At 38.9% G+C, this 16,449-nt stretch overlaps 1 protein-coding gene across 2 annotated transcripts in view; it reads left to right on the forward strand.

The window, feature by feature from the left end:
* The window catches only part of TAFA1 (TAFA chemokine like family member 1), a 766,369-nt gene extending 750,538 nt beyond the window's left edge, over positions 1–15,831 (forward strand). The window contains exons 8-9 of one of the 2 annotated variants that reach the window (XM_082412441.1): positions 148–272; positions 5,752–15,831. In XM_082412441.1, coding sequence (XP_082268567.1) covers positions 148–272; positions 5,752–5,769 — 143 coding nt within the window. In that variant the 3' untranslated portion in view covers positions 5,770–15,831. Of the gene's footprint in view, positions 1–147 lie in introns of both variants that reach the window. The other variant, XM_082412442.1, reaches the window with a different exon arrangement.
* The last annotated feature ends 618 nt before the right edge of the window (positions 15,832–16,449 follow it).

A 16,449-nucleotide genomic window follows, 5' to 3' on the forward strand; every position in this document is an offset into this window, starting at 1 on the left:
ATTCTTCTTAGTATTCTTAGCCAATCATGAAAGGTTAAAAAGGACCTAGTGTGTTTCAAAGAGCATTAACATCTGTAGAAGAACTCAGCCTCGTGCCCAGGTTGTTTGGATGAATTGCATACACACTTGTTTCCTGTCTTTGCACAGCCTCCATAGTGATTGGGAAATGGTGGTGTGAGATGGAACCTTGTCTAGAAGGAGAAGAGTGTAAGACACTCCCTGATAATTCCGGATGGATGTGTGCTACAGGCAATAAAATCAAGACCACAAGAGTAAGTTCATTTTTTTCAAATGCCTCATGCGTGTTACGAACTGTACTGTTTGCCTTTGTGTTGTATTTACAAACAGCACCCAGAGAAGCTTTGAAAAGGAGAGGAAGAAGCCTTTTCCCCAACAGAAACTATTCTTAACCATTCAGATCAGTGCCCATCCATCAAAGAGAAGTTAGAGATTGAACTTGACTTTCCCATACTGAGCAGTTTAGTGTTTCTCTTACTGAGTCATAAATAAAGCTGGGTTGCCACAGCCAAAGGAAAGAGGAGCCGTGAGGCAGTTATTTGGATTATGCATCTGATATCTATGGTGCTCAGAATGGATAATAAAATAAGGGTCTAGCCTAATTCATCCAGATGGTTTCCTGAACAGTTCTGCATTTAAGTGCAGCCATCTTCTAAAGGTTCTTTAAAGGAATTGTTTGATGCTCTTTTAGGGAGGTGAAAGAATTCTCTGATATGAATAATCGTTTCTTACTTTGTGTGGTTAAATCAGGAGTTGGCTTCAAAATATGTAACGACCTGTATGAGGCTACCCAGCCCATCAGAATTGGTGTCATGATGCTGGAGCAGGTTGGAGAGGACAGCTAGGCCAGCCTTTGACTCTATAGATACTGGTCCGTAGGAAAGTCTGGAAGTTCTGATTGGGGTGTGGAGGGCGTTTGGTCAGGGTACTTAAGACAGTAACTATTTATTCACTAGTACAAAAGTATATCAATATTTTAAGAGCCAGTATGGTGATACGTACATGTACCACATGAATATCAGCCCTGTTATGTGTGTATGTGTTTTAAGTGTTGGGTATTTTTTAAAGCAAGCTTCACCATCTACAAATTCCAATATGTTGAACTTGCAGGCTTCCAAAAGGGTGACCCAAATTTAAAAGGGGATCTCTGATTCCAGCGCCTGTATTATGAGTCTTACCTTGGTCTTTCTTCTCAGAATTGTCTTTTCACAAAATAAAATTGGTTCTTACATCTTTGTGATGCAGAAAACATAACACCATAAGAAAAATTTTTATATATATAAAATAAGTGGAGACACTGTGTGTCAAATTTAGTTGCCTGTATTGACCACATTAGCCAGTAAATGGCTATACCTCCCTGGCTTGCACCCAGGAGGGATGCCTGAACCATCCTAGCTTGTTAACATGAAATTGTATACTCTAAGAAGCTCTGCCTGGATTATCGTATTTCATTTCAATGAGACACCTACAGAAGAGAGTATTCGAAAATGAGCCCAGTTCCTGATGCTTACCCCCAAAATCATCTTAATTAGTTGGTAGAGTATGGATTTCAGGTTTCCCTTTGGTTACATTTTACCTGAAGATGACTTTACCAAATAATTTGAAGATACCCTCACAAGTTAGTTTTAAGCTACTCTGAATTTTGGCCAGTATGATTGGAATCCAGTCACCATTGTTTTAAACACATTGCTGACATATCCTCTGCCAAATCTCCATTCCCTATTCCAAATGATAACCAATCACTCTTTATTGATGGTGAGCCCTGTTTTAATAGTACCTTCAGACTTGAAAGTCCATAAAGAGCAATAATGCAAATCAAAACATTTCAGGATTTAGATATGTGAAATTCCAAGAATACCAACGAGGAGACTCTTTGGCAGATAGAAAATAAAGGAACAAAACACAGAAATTGTTAGTGCTACTTATTTGTGACCCATGTCACTTTTTTTGATTTGGCCTTTGTAGAGTCTACTTTAAAACCATCAGGCATGTTGTAATACATCCTGGACATTCTCCGGCGTCACCAAAGTATGGTGTGGAATCGGATCATGGTAACAGGCTGGTACACACTGTGTTCACTACGCCCCCGGGTAGGCTGGGCACAGTGCACACAGCTGAGCGTATAAGAGAAATAAATCAGCCTTACAGCCAGGTTAAAAGCAAAGGGTGCACCTGTTCTGACGTGTGCATCCATTTCAGGAAAGGAAATAAGAGAGTCCTCTACAGCCATGTGCGCGGCACGTAAGTCAACTAAGAATTCTCAAGAATGTATTTAGAGGCGGAAAAAGAAGACACTAGAAAAGCTGAATTTTGGGGGAAATTTGGGTTAAGAAAACCCAAACAGTACACTGACTTACATTTTCTCCTCCCTTCCTTACAAGAAATTCACAATGAAATAAGCACTTTTAAATACAAAAGGCACCAATTAAGTCTAGATGACACATACAGGAGCTCCATTCTGTATAAATAGCCAACACCAGTCCTTAGATCATATGCTCCACAAATAGGTTTTATATGAATTTTTCTAGTATGCCCTGTGTATTTTTCCCCATCAGAGTATAAATATGCCTACACACTTCAAATGTTGACTCTAGCAATTTAACTTTTAAAACAGTTTAATTCACAGATGTATTTTAATTATGAATCATATGTTTTCATTGTTCTTTAAGAGGTAATCTTTAGGGTAAAAAATTCAAATTCTTATTAAAGTGAAAAGAAGGATAAAGAAAGTCACTTGTTTTGTTCTTATGTGTAGGATTGATTCAAAGAGTTCTTTCTCTCAGAAAAAGACAAAAACAAAAAACTGAAGAAACATACCCAGCTTGCTAATGGCAACTGGGAATTTCCCTCACACTGTTATTTTTTTAAAGTAGCTTCAGTGTAAAGAAATTTGCAAGAAAGATTCCTGGGACTTCGTTCTTTTTCCCTATATAGTTTTTTTCTAAAACCTCCCTATTACATGGGTTACTTCCAAATTAATCATCCTGAGCGAAAATTCTCATCATTCTTTGAAATGTAGATAAACAAAAGATGGTGCAAAATGTGGTCTAATTTAAATTTTTTGATGCTCATTCTTTAAGGAGGGTGGAGAGTAGAAATTCAGTGTTTCATTTAAACAACCAGACACCCCAGAACGTGGACTAGCCAGGGTAACAGGCCACAATCTTAAGGAAAACTTTGGGGAAATTGGATCCGGGTGACAATAAAACTTAGAAGGAAGGAGAAAAGATAAGTAGAATTAAGTAAAGGCTTCCATTTCAGGAGATTCGGAAGAATAAATCATAGGGAGAGAGGAAGCTTCCTGAATGCCACCCTACCGAGAGAAAGTAGTCAGGCTTGAGACATGTTCAAAAAACCCAGCCTGGGGTACAATAAAACTGGTAACAGGTACCTTCTGGGGAGAAGCTTAGTACATCTGGGTGAAGTTTCTTGGCTAAATTTTAACCCTGTTCCTGCTTGGTCATTGCTTCAATTGTTTTATTAAATTGCTTTGTTGGGAGTTTGTAGCAAGACTAACCAACCTAAATATTGACTAGAGATTTTTTTCTGATGGTTTTAGATGCCTATTAGTTTATCTCTTTTCTTTAAACTGATATGTCAAAAACATAAGTTTGAAAGGTGGGGAGGCTATATTCCATGCATTCAGGAACAAATCTAATACCCTGTGTATACAGGAACAATGACTTCATTTAGAAAGCTAGACTTCCCCTTAGAAGAAATAAGTTGTTTGACAATGGTGTAATAATTTATATGTAAAAGGTGAACATTGGTTGTTTGGGAACAGGAAGAAGAGGGGAATAAAATGAGGAGAAAACCAAAGTCACTTGGGAAGGAAAATTAGCAGATTAAAACACCAGAACATAATCTGACTGAATACCTGGGGAAATATCAAGCAACTTTGGATTTCCTTCAATCCAATATGTTAATGTCTTTCACACTAGCGAGGAAATCAACAGTTACTGCACAATGTAGAGTCAAGTTTCATTTCCTAAAAGAGTAAGTTGAAGACCTCAGATTACACACCTAACCACAATAGCCATCTTGTCAGATTTGGTGTTCTCTGTGACTAGCCCAACACAATTCACCACAATCATTTGTCCACAGCCCCTGGGATCATCCTCCTAATGCCGACTCTAACTTTATATATCTCCACCCATTCTAATCACCCTGATGTTTTTTTATATTACTGAAGGGTAAAGTACCAGCTTTGACATATTCCAGTTTCTTCCCTCAAAATTCCACCAGGTCTGAAATGTTCTGAGAGACTTCACAATCTTGATCTCGAGTCCATTCGTTTTGCAAGAAATGCCTTTAAAAGCGAGAGAGAGAGAGAGAGATGGTGGGGAAGGAGACAGGGAGGGGTATTTAGAGATTGCAGGAAAGAGGAGTAAACTATCTTCTTAAAGAATAAACTATGCTATCACAATTGCCCCTGGATCCAAGTGCGCTCATTCATTTCTTTAATAAATAATATTAAGCCTCTGTTATCTAAAATTAAAGTCTTGGGAATGTGATGGTGGACATGACACGGCCCCTGGTCTTCTGTGGAGGCTAGGGCCTAAGGTTCGGTGGGATAGGGGAGGAGGAGGGTCAGTACAGATAAAAGAAAGGCAATTCCAGTTCAGTTTTGGAAATGGCGCTTTCTCCCTCCTTTCGGTAAAAAAGAAGACAGTGAAACAAAATGTGATAAACACCACTGGACTGTAGGAAACCAAGGTTTGGAAGGGTCTGTTATTTATATGGAAGAATAAAAAAATGTGTGAAGACTTCTCATACATTCTGCCCCTGGTCCAACCAACTTTTGAATGCAAATGTGTATGGTGTATGACTGTTCCTACCTAACCCTGAAAGCTTTAAATGGACTTCACTCCTGGCCTCAGAATACTCAACTTCTAAGCTATAAAAAATTAAGAGATGATGAAGAAAAATGCCTTAAGTCCTAAAACTCTAAAGTAGAACCTTCAACTCTATTAGAACCATCATTCATGCTCTAAACCAGTGATTCTTCGTGCATGCATCCTTCTGAATATAAGAGTCTTTGGGACCATATTTGAATGGATTAAATGGCATCAATAGTTATAGGAGTATGCCCTTGATTGCCCTTGAACACCATGTCATTGTTTGAGTGGAACAGTTCCTCACCTTGCAAAGGTCTCTTACGTTCCTCAACAAACGAGATCTGACCTTGGCAATGAGTTCACCTCATGCCACCCCTTTGCATCTTACAAGAGAGCAACATGAGAAGGCCATGGAATTTCCTACTCATGAAATTCTCATCAGACAGACATAGGAATGACTGCGTAATGTGCAGGAAGAGCCCAGTGCAAAATGAAAATACAGGGGCCCTTGTTCAAAAGTTACTAATAATTTCAAGATGGCAACTGCTGGTCATTAAACCAAGTGAGGGGCCCTTTTTGACAAAGGGCTCCCTGCAGCTAGATTGCATGCCCATGAACCCAGTCCTGGATAGGCATTGCTCCAAGAGTCTGTCTCCTCAATTGTGGCAAAATTAATTTAATGAATTGATAAAAAAAAATACGGTGGCCTGTCCATAAGTTTTGATCACCATTTGAGAACTACTGCTCTAGACTTGAACATTGTTTACTTTAGTTCACTTGAAAGAAGCAACATCCTAAAAATTCAAGGTGTCCTCTTTTTCTGCCTTATCACCTTTCTTTGTGCCTTCATTTCGTTTTCTCCCTGAAATTTCTTTCTTTCTTTCTTTGGTTTCAGATTCACCCAAGAACCTAACGGAAGCATTTGTTATAGTAATAAAGGAAAACCTACTCTGTGGAAAATACATTTTAAGAATTTAAAACATCTTATACATTAGAAGCCAAATGGATTTCTTATTTGCACTTTGACTGATTACCAGATAATCACAGTGCTTTTACTGTGTGTCACGAAGTCTCCTAGAGTGAGAAGACCCGGAGATTTTGGCAACACCATGTAAAGTGGGTTAAGGAAAAAAACTGTTTTCTCAATGCAAATTTTGGGGATCACAAAGAAAGATCAACTGTCTTCTAATCTGGATCTATAGTTACTTTGTACCATTTGAAATATATGTATATATAATATTTTGAAATATTATATATTCTCTTCAAAAAATGAACTGTACCACAGTTTGAGGCGGCTGGTGTACCTCTTTGAGTTTTGGATGTTTTGTTTTGTTGTCATTTCTTTTTCTATCGGCAAGGAAATCACGTGCCCTTTTGAGAGGTCGGCATGGCACTCGCACTGGAAGGCCAGCTACAGGTGGACTCCTGGAATCTGAGAGATCAGAACGATACTGAGTCAAAAGCTTCCTTCTCTTTCTACCAGATGGCCCGAGGAAGCACATCGTCCTGTTTTATTGTTTTCTACCCTGTGCAACATTAGCATGCAAGCTTGGCTTACATAACCATACTTTATATTCAACTGGTATATGATAACCGTTCTAACCTCTTCCAGGAAAATATTTTTAGAACTACTCACTTTTCCACAGATAAGAAAAATGAGGATTCTTGAGGGAGCCGCTCCACCATGCTATTAAGACTCTGGCAGAGTGATGGTCAAATATGGATCCCTGGATTAAGTTCTGTAAATACAATGTCTTAAGGCTTTGTTTAGCTGTCCTAGACTGCAGAAATGTCCTCTGATTAAATCCAAAGTCTGACATCATTAATTACATGGTGCTGTAGCAACAGGTCTTATCACAGCACATCTTTCTATGTTTGATTTGCTTTTTCCAAGAGTATTCAGATCTCTTCCGGTGAGATAGGAAGACCATTAAAGAAATTAGGTTTCAGAATGACCCTTGTGACCAAATGTTGGACAGCCCTATTAAAGTGGTAAATAACTTCTTTCTAAATCTACTTGTCCTCTTCATTTGCCATTTTCTTTTCCTCAGTCTGCTTTAGCCAAACCCAGAGAACACCCGCTTAGTGACACAAAGTCCACCAGAATTGTTTGCATGACGTCATTGCTGCCATCATAACCAATGTTTCCAACTCTAATAATTTGAAAACTAGGAATTCATTACTATAAGTTCAGTGTTCTCAGCCAGCAAGATGAGCTGTCAAACCCTATTATTGGGCTTCTATAGTGATCACTTGGATGATACACATTGGGCTCACCCCCCCAAAAGATCAATTTGTGTCCATCTTCTTTTTTTGAGAGTTACTCGGCTGATACTTATAAGAAGGAAATATCTACTTAAACTCTAGTTTACCTGGTAGAGCATAATAGTACTATCAATTCCTGTTACTTACCCTATCATATTGCAAGTGTATTTTTTTTCTCCAAAGTCTTTTCTCCAGAATACATGTTTTAGGGGCTGTTACTAGATCAGCAGCACAGTGGGTCTCCTAGTGTGGAATTTTTAAGTTAAATTTTGGGTTAAATCCAGAGGCTCCTTCATCTCTACCAATATACCTTGAAGTCTGATTGAATATATAAATAGTCTAACCAGGTGGATTTGTTCTGCAACCTTGAATGCCTATAAAAGCATCCAAAAATGGAAATGGAATCCTCAGTGCAAAATCTGAGCTTCCTAAATACTTTCACAAATATTTTCCAGGAGGTAGCATAAAATTCATACCCACAAATCAGAATTCCTTGAATTTTATGGTCTATAACCCTGTACCAAGTGATATATTAGAAATTGATTTTCATCTGTAAGTTTTGGAGTGAAAACTGAAAACATAAACCCAAAGAATTATCTAGAACAGTACATCCCAAAATGTGGAGGAAGAAACATCTATAATCCAATATATTGGGGAAAAGTTTTTCAACAAAATAAACAGAAATATTTACTGAGGGATTCTCAGAGCCTTTAATACGCCAAAAGACACTGTGTGTCTTCAAGAAAGACTGAAACAAAGGGAGCCAAGTAAAAGGCTTCCAGAATCCAGGCATGTTGGATGGTCCTTGACTAATGGAGAGCTCGTTCCCTGACTAATGGGAAGCTGCAAGAAATTATGTCCGTGTGAGGATATGTTCACTGCATTGTCATGTCTTCAGTTTTTCTAGAGAACCGGAGTCTGGATTTTACATAAAATCCTCTAACATTCTTAAATAAGATGAACCAAAATGAGATTACTTCCATTAAAAAAATTCTGCAAGCGTTATTATTGCCCAAAGTGTCCTGACCATGTGGCCTTTTCTATGAGATTAGTGTTTTCTGGAATACCCTTTGAAAAGTGTTGGTCCTGAATAAAAATCCAATGAGAAGCAAAAGGGATATTCTGTTTTCTGTGGCCTCACACATACAGACCATTCTCATGATTCACAGTACGTGGAGTTCACAGCTTTTTCTGTTCTGTAACCTGAGCCTGTAAATCAATGAAGGAGCTGGTCTAGAGGTTCAAGTCTGTTAGTTCATCTCCTGTTGGTCGCTTAATGCAGTAGCTTCCCTGGGAAAGACCTGGAAGAAGAGAGAAGGGGAAAAAAACTCACCACATCAGAATCAAGCAACCATCCAAGGAAACAGTACAAATATTGGTAAATGTCATCAAATTCAGTTTCAGTTTATCCAAGTCCCTTACCCAAATGTGTGAACCATCAACTTGTGTTTAAATTTAACTTGTGCCGGTTTGGGGAATTTTCAGTAGCTACCATCTGCCTATTGAATCTGAATGTATATGGTTTAAAAACTTATATCGAGTATTTCTGGTTAATAAAGAGCTCAGTGTGGTATGACTAATATTGATTTTGAGCTTTTGCATCAAATATGATGAAGAATATTATAACATAATTAGAGCAAATGGTTTCGTCCAAATCCCTTCTCTTGGTAAAAAGGGAAATATGACTTATTTCATAAGACAAAGATTTTTGAGTAAGGTGAAGCTTACTTGTTGACTTTTTTGTGTGTTTTTTGTGTGTAATTTATCCATTAATAGAGTTGGCAAGCACGCGGAGAAGTTTTACTACTTTTTTTCCATTATAGAAAGATAAAGAATGTTTTCACCAACACACAATTCACATCTTTTTCTGATCAAATCCAATGTAACTTTCACCAAGCAATGTAGTGATTTTATAGTACAGTATATTATGCCACTTTGCCATTGTCACTGATAAAATAAGTTATGGAGGGTATAAAAACTGTTTATATGAGGAGATCCACACATTCCTCACCACATGGGATATGCACTCCTTCCTGGAAGGTTAAATATCATGTCATAACATGAGTTTCTCTTTTAATTAAGCTTGACAATCCCATTTCAAAATCCATTTGGGTTTGCTTGACAAAGAAGTGTGCCATGTCTCTTTTCATGAGCTGTCTACCTTCTAAATGAAAGATTTAGTGTCTAGCAAATTCTAGGGCTCAAGTCACTTCCATCTAGTTTATAAATATAAGAAAGCAAGGTAAAAAAAGCATTCTAAGGAATGTGGAGACTCTGGACTTGTGCAGTAGTGATAGAATCTGATTTCCTAATACCTGTGGGCAATATACAAAAGTGATAAAATAGAATCATGTTCATCCTTCAAAGTAAATTAAAGAGGAAGCCACTAATTGCACACACACACACACACAAATCCCCTGCTAATAAAGATTTTAAGATTTTAGGTTGAATAGGCCAGGATTTTTTTTCCTTATAAAAGATCTCAGGAGCATCTCAGTGGAAGTTGCATTATGCTGACATCTTTGGTCCACAGTGGCTCTCATGTATTTATTTTATTTACTTAGGTAGTTTGTTTCATTTTCAAAAACACATTAAGCTCTAATTTATTGATTTTGGTAGCTAGTTACATTATTTAAAAATATAAAACCAATCACCAAACATGAAAGCCAGGACCCCAAACATAACTGACTGTATTTATAGATCAGGGAATGTCCATCCAGCCCTAATTCCCACCTGCTGTAACCCAAGAGTAGAGTCCATATGTACCATGAGGAAAACCTGAGGCCATACTTTCCTTAAGACAGTGGTTCTGAACCACTGGGCCATGGCACATGGATATGTGGCCATTCTTCATGGAGTGGGTTGGAAGTGGCTTCTTAATACAGTCTGCAAATACATTTTTTATATTAATTTTTATTGGCGTATACTTGATTTACAATGTTAGTTTCTGCTGTATAACAAAGTGAATCAGTTATACATGTACACATATCCACTCTTTTTTAGATTCTTTTCCCATATAGGTCATTACAGAGTATTGAGTACAGTTAGTTCCCTGCGCTCTACAGTATGTTCTTGTTAGTTATCTATTTTATATGTAGTAGTATGTATGTGTCAATCCCAATCTCCCAATTTATCGCTCCCTCCCCTTTCCCCCTTGGTAACCATAAGTTTGTTTTCTACATCTGTGACCCTATTTCTGTTTTGTAAATAAGAAAATTATGATTGTTTCATAGGTAGTTCTCAACCAGGGCCTGCAAAACATATATGCCAACAGGAGCTATAGCCAAGTAACGCTAGTTAACTAACCAAGGTCACATGTTACTGCCCAAGCACATGGTGATGAGGGTAGGGACATGGTCCCAGCCTATTATTGCCAACCTGCATTAGGGAGCTAGTACGGCCCAATTCTTCCTTATTTTTGTTTTTTTTAAAGAAAATCCAGAAATTCAGAGGTTTATATGAAATCTCCAAATTGTACATATTTATAACCTATTGAGCTTTTATTAAAAGACAAGACTGAAGATTCTATTCTGTCTGTGAGACATCAGTTTGCATATCTGGCCTATCATGACATTCTTCTCAGGATTTGCATTCTCGTGTGCTTCCTCTGGTGGTAGGAAAAAACGATGGAGGGAGAGCTTGTTTGCAGTCCATTGCATGTAACCTGCAACCTTTCCTGCTTTTACCCCTGAGAACACAGTGCATACGGCAGTAGATATCAGTTATGCTCGATTGGGGGCATGCCAAGGTCACAAAAAGAGGTCAGCCCCTGTACTAGAATAGAGTAAATGGATTAAACTTCCATAGATTCCACCTTTGGGGTCACCAACACAGTGTGGGAGCCGATTTTAGGGACTGGAAAGAAACAGTATCAGGTCAACAGATCCCCCGAGCTGCTGCTAAAAGACTTGAGAAGCTTGTACATTCAGTTTAAAAAAAAAAAAAGCTAGGTACTAACTGCCCAATGGAAATGGCCTCCTCCCTCTGCTTCCTCATTCTATACACACCCTCCCATACCCACACACGTGAATTCTCAATTTCTTTGTCCCCTGATCTGAATCCTTCTTGAGATGGCCAGATTGAGAAGCTCTCAGGGCCTCTCACACCTCTCACCCCTGCCATTCACCTCACCACTGTCACATTTCCTCTTCTCCCTTTCACATTCCAGGCCTAAAAAGCACTGTATGTATTGAAAAGAGTTCTAGAATTGTAAGCCAAATGCCCCCCCCACCCCACCAAAGATTGATGTCCTCGCCCTCCACTTACAACCTAGAAAAGCTTATAACCTCTCCGTCTGAATTCCTTTCTGTAAAATGGAGATCATTGTACAAAGTTTAAAGGTTATGGGAAGACTAGGGAACTAGAGAAAATGGAAATGTGTTATACATGGAAAGCAGTAGGTAAGCTCTTGTTGTTGTTGTTATTCTCAGATTACTCCTACAAGGCATCACCTAGAAGCTGCCTGTGTCAGTGCTGGCTCCACTCAGGGCAAGCAAAACACAAACTTAGAAAAAAACAGGCAGACTGTTATCTTATACTCTTTCTAAAAAGCTCAAAGACTAGACAGATCCCTCCTCAACCCTGTTGAACTTGAATTCAACTTCAACCCTGTTGAATCCCCGTTTGTCATTACCATTGCTAATGTTTTTAAACCACTGGAAAATGCCAATATAACCTACACTTGAGCACTGCCATTGACACAAGAAAGTAACTGCATGTTGGAGAAAGCACCCGGCTGGTGTCCAGAATGTTCATCCAGAAGTTGAGTTGTTAATGGCCAGAGCCATCTTATGTGTAGGGTAATTTTCAGCAACTACACACTGTGGTCACCAGGCCACTCTTTCCCCACCCCCATCCCTCTTCTCATTCAGGCAAAATGTCTACGCAAATTCACACGTAACCCTTGTTACTGCAGAGGTCTGACCTTACATGCCTGCCCTTACACCCGCCTCACTGGTAAAGACGGCTTTCATTCATTCATCTATTCATTCATTCAGTAACCAAATATCTGTTGAGCATTTGCCATGTGTCAGGCACAGTATTAGATTGACTTCAGACCTTACATTATTCTAGGAGACACAGACAAAAACAACAGTGAACAAATAATCAAAAATTGTGATAAAATAAATGCAAAAGGAGCCAAGAAAGTAAATAATGGGAAGGAAACATGAACATTATGTAGGCTAGTCAGGGAAAACCTCTTGGAGGAGGTGGCATTAGGTCTGAGAACTAGAGGAGAGCAGGAAGCAGCCCTGCAGAGAGCCGAGGGGGAGAGGGGAGGGAGGAGGTAGGGGTGTTGCAGGAGCACAGGTTAGTATGTGCCAAGGCCTTAGCCAAGGAAGACTTCAGTGTGTTTGCAAAACAGAGAGAAAGTCTCTTGTAGTTTGCTGTCAAAGCAGAGTGATTAGAGCAAAGTGGCCTGAGACTGGGGAAGTAACCTTGAAGTCAGAGCCAGGTAGAGCATGATAAAGTTGTTTGAGTTCTATCTGAACTGTAGCAGGAAACCGTGAACAAGGTTTTTAAGCAAGGAGTGACACGATCTGATTTATACTTAATAGCGGACACTGTTAGTGTCGCCCATAGCCTCTCCTTGGTCCCATACACATGCAGGGCAGACCAGATGTACCTGGGAATCAGAAGAGCAGCCATTGGCTGATGGGACGTGATGTATAGATTCCCCAGCTTCCTTGCTCCCAAGCGAGACAGCTCTGAGGCGTATTCTATGTCATGGCTGTCCAATAGAGCTTTCTGCAGTGTGAAAATGTTCTATATCTGAGCTGTGCAATAGTTAGCCACAAGCTATATGTGGCTATTGGGCACAGGAAATGTGTCAACTGTGACACATGAAGTGATTTTTTTAAATTTAATTTTATTAACTTAATAGACAGCCACATGTGGCTAGGTGGCTACCTTTTTGGACAGCACAGTTCTATTTTGTCTTGGAGAGGTACCAAGTGAGGCTGAGTCCCAGTTGCCCAAAGCCATAATCTGGTCATAATTGTACATTTTATTGGCTTCTTTTCATTTCCTGTCTCACTTCCTCACTTCCTTACCAGTACTGCCTGGATTCACCTCTCAGATACACTCCTTGCACTGAAATCTCTGTCTCCCGACCTTCCTATGGAGAGACCCACCTAAGGCAACGTTTTATGATGACCGTTCTATTTCCAAAATGGAGAAAAATGGGAAAGGCACACAACTGGAGCTGAGAGGATCAGTAAGGAGAGTTTTTCAGTATTTAGTAAACATACGTGGAGCTTTGCCTTGTCAGAGCCTGAGGACAGAGCAGTGAATCACGCGTTTCCTTTCATGGAGGAGCTGATAGCTTAGATTCAAGTCTCAGCTACATCAGTCAATTGCCACTTCACAGACCCAGTCATCCAAGGCTATCTTGATGAAAGAAGAGTACGGTTATGCTGTATCTCTTGGAGGTAAGTCATAGAGAGAAAGCTTTAGTCCCTTCTGATTCAGCTTGTTCCCATATACCTAGCCTCACTGCCAATGAACAAAGTTCAAATTGAATTATTAGTAAGGAAATTCCAAGTTTGTCTCTAATCCTAGTATTTTCTAAAAACCAGATGGTAAAACACACACGGCATTCTAGAAAATGCACTGGATTAAAAGAACCCTGATCTCTAGTCATAACTTGGGGAATGACTTAAACTTCTTGCAGTGGTTCTCAGAAATGGCATTCTGTGCAGGCAACTGCAGATCTAACTATGGAAGGCAAATGGTGAACTAGTTAAAGTACCAGTTTGAAATTTTAAAGGTCATAGGCAAAAGATTTTGCAAAGGCAAATAATCAAGGAAGACTCTATATAAGAACGACTGAGCTCTCTAAGAATATAGCAGGAGGGATAAATTGACTTATGACTTAAACTGACTTCCAGAAATGTTAAGGTCAATGTAGAAAACTTTGTAGCTATATTCAAATTAAGTAGGACACAACTACCGTGTGAAGCCAATAATGTATAGGTGATAAAGAATTCAGGTTTTCCTCAAGCAACTATGTTGTTTCTGTTTTTTTTATGTCAATAAAAGTTATCTTCTGGCTAAAATGTCTGGAAGGGATGTTGTTAAGAGAAAAATAAACTCAAGATAGGAGAAGAGATTTGTAAGAGAGCATCTAGTTCTCTTCAATGATTCAAGCACCCTGGGCGCAGTGATGCGGGAAGAAGGGAAGCCCTAATTGGTACATATTTTTGTTATTTCTATGGTATAAATACTCCCACCACTGATTCCAAGCTACCAACGACAGGTTGGGAAGAGATGTACATTGCTGGCCCTTGCAAACCACTGAGAGCCAGCTTCAGCATATCGCTGCGTAAGGGGAAATCACATTCCTAGTACCAAAAAAGAGAAACTGTCAAAAAATTACCATGCTAATGCTAGGGAATTGTGTAACTGGGAGAGGTACCGGAAGTCTAGTATGGGTTAAGTATAGTTAAAATTGTTAAAAAAAAAAAAAAAAAAAAAAAAGGAAGTGGATTCTGAAATCTATAGATCAGTGACCCTGAGGTCAGCCCAGGGCAAGATTCCAAAGTAGATCATTAAGGAATTTGGGGGGAATAAATAGGGACTCAGTGATCACCAGGAGCCAACTTGCGTTCTCTGAGAAAAACAATCATGCCAGAAAACTTTTTCATTGACCTCACTGCTTTCTTTAACTAGTCTAGCGTATTTTTAAAAATTGTTGGACATGTCTAGATATTAACAAGATATGAGTCTAGGCTAAGAATTGGCAAACTATGGCCCTTACACTATGTCTGGCATGCTGCCTGTTTTTGTAAATAAAGTTTTATTGTAACACAGCCACTTGTTTACATTTTGGTTAAAGCTTATTTTGCAACAGTAGTTGAATGGCTGCAACAGAGATTTTATGCTCAGAAAGCCTAAAATATTTACTGTTTGGCTCTTTATATTTTGATGTCCCCTTGTGTATTCTGGAGAAGGCTGGGTGATAGTAAAAATTGTGTGAGCTCATAGCCATAATGAATAGTCATATTCAAATGTTTCTAATTTATGGAATAATCGTATCCTAGAGAAAGATTTCTAGTAGCAGAATCCTGGGTTCTGTCCTGGCTGTGTCCTGTGCACGGTTTTATTATCAACCGTGTGAAAGACAGTATTGACGTGGTATGCGGACCAGTTTTGCAGGTGATCCACAGTCAAATTGGTCATCAACTACTTAGCATGGGTAAATCAAGTTCAAGCAAGTAGACAGAGGAAAGCATTTATGATGGTCAGAAACAGTTGGAGGAGGTTGACGTGTAGATTCATGGAAAAGGAAGATGGGGTCAAGAATAAGAAGCTGCATTTAAATATTTGAAGGTCTGTCATTTAGAAGAGGGATTAAATTAGTCTCTAAAGAGTGCGTAGAATTTATAACTAAACATATATCAGTTTAAGAACAATTTACCTGATTGACTTTCTTTAGTAGGTAATGCGTTTCTTGGTATGAATGGTGTTCAAACATAGACCAGGAGAACTCTTGGGAGGCTGTAGAAGGATGCATGCCTAAGGAATCTTGTATCTCTCAGAATTTGTGATTATCTGAGCCTGATTTCTTATCAGTGGAGTGAAAATAGGATTAGAGATACTCTGTAATGTCAGATACTTATGACATAACAAATTCTTAGGTTCTGAAGAGCAGCTCAAACTGCCTACATCCAGATTGCTTGGTTTAGACATATAGATGTCCCTTAACTGCCCCAGAGACTGGTCAAAAGACTTCAGGATGTTCAGTCAGGTATAACTTAACAACTGCAAGGATAAGCCAGTTGGAAGTTTGAGAACAGGGAAGGAGGCCCAAACCAAATAGGTCAAAAACAACATGGTTGAAGGCAGGAATTGGTTTAAAAATGTAAAATTGAGCAAGTCATTGGATATTTTAGCCAGGTATGTCTCCACTACCTTTTCAGAGGCTTATCAGATTATAGATATCATCTAATTATATCCAAGATTTTAGAAGGCAATAAGATGTATGAGTAGTGAGAAATTGAGTAAATGAAACTTCCTGTAGACAAAAATTTCACAACTGTCTTTCACATTTCAGTTTTAACACACTACTTATGTGTGTTAAGATCTGAATGCTCTTAAGATCTCAAGGCTCTTTCCAGGAATGCCTAAGTAAAAGACCATCAGATATTTCTCTATTCCATTGCAAGTTTTGTCTTCTTTATATGGAAGAAAGTTGTTAAATGGGAGCAGTCAATGCTAACTCAGAGTTGCCGTGTTCATTACTAATTAATTTGTCGCTGCGGCAAACTTACCCAGAGTGTGACAGCAAAATGCAGAGCACTTGTCGCAAATATCCTAAGGAGCTACA

This window comes from Balaenoptera physalus (assembly GCF_965194825.1).
Source record: "Balaenoptera physalus genome assembly, chromosome: 11".
NCBI classification, from domain to species: domain Eukaryota; kingdom Metazoa; phylum Chordata; class Mammalia; order Artiodactyla; family Balaenopteridae; genus Balaenoptera; species Balaenoptera physalus.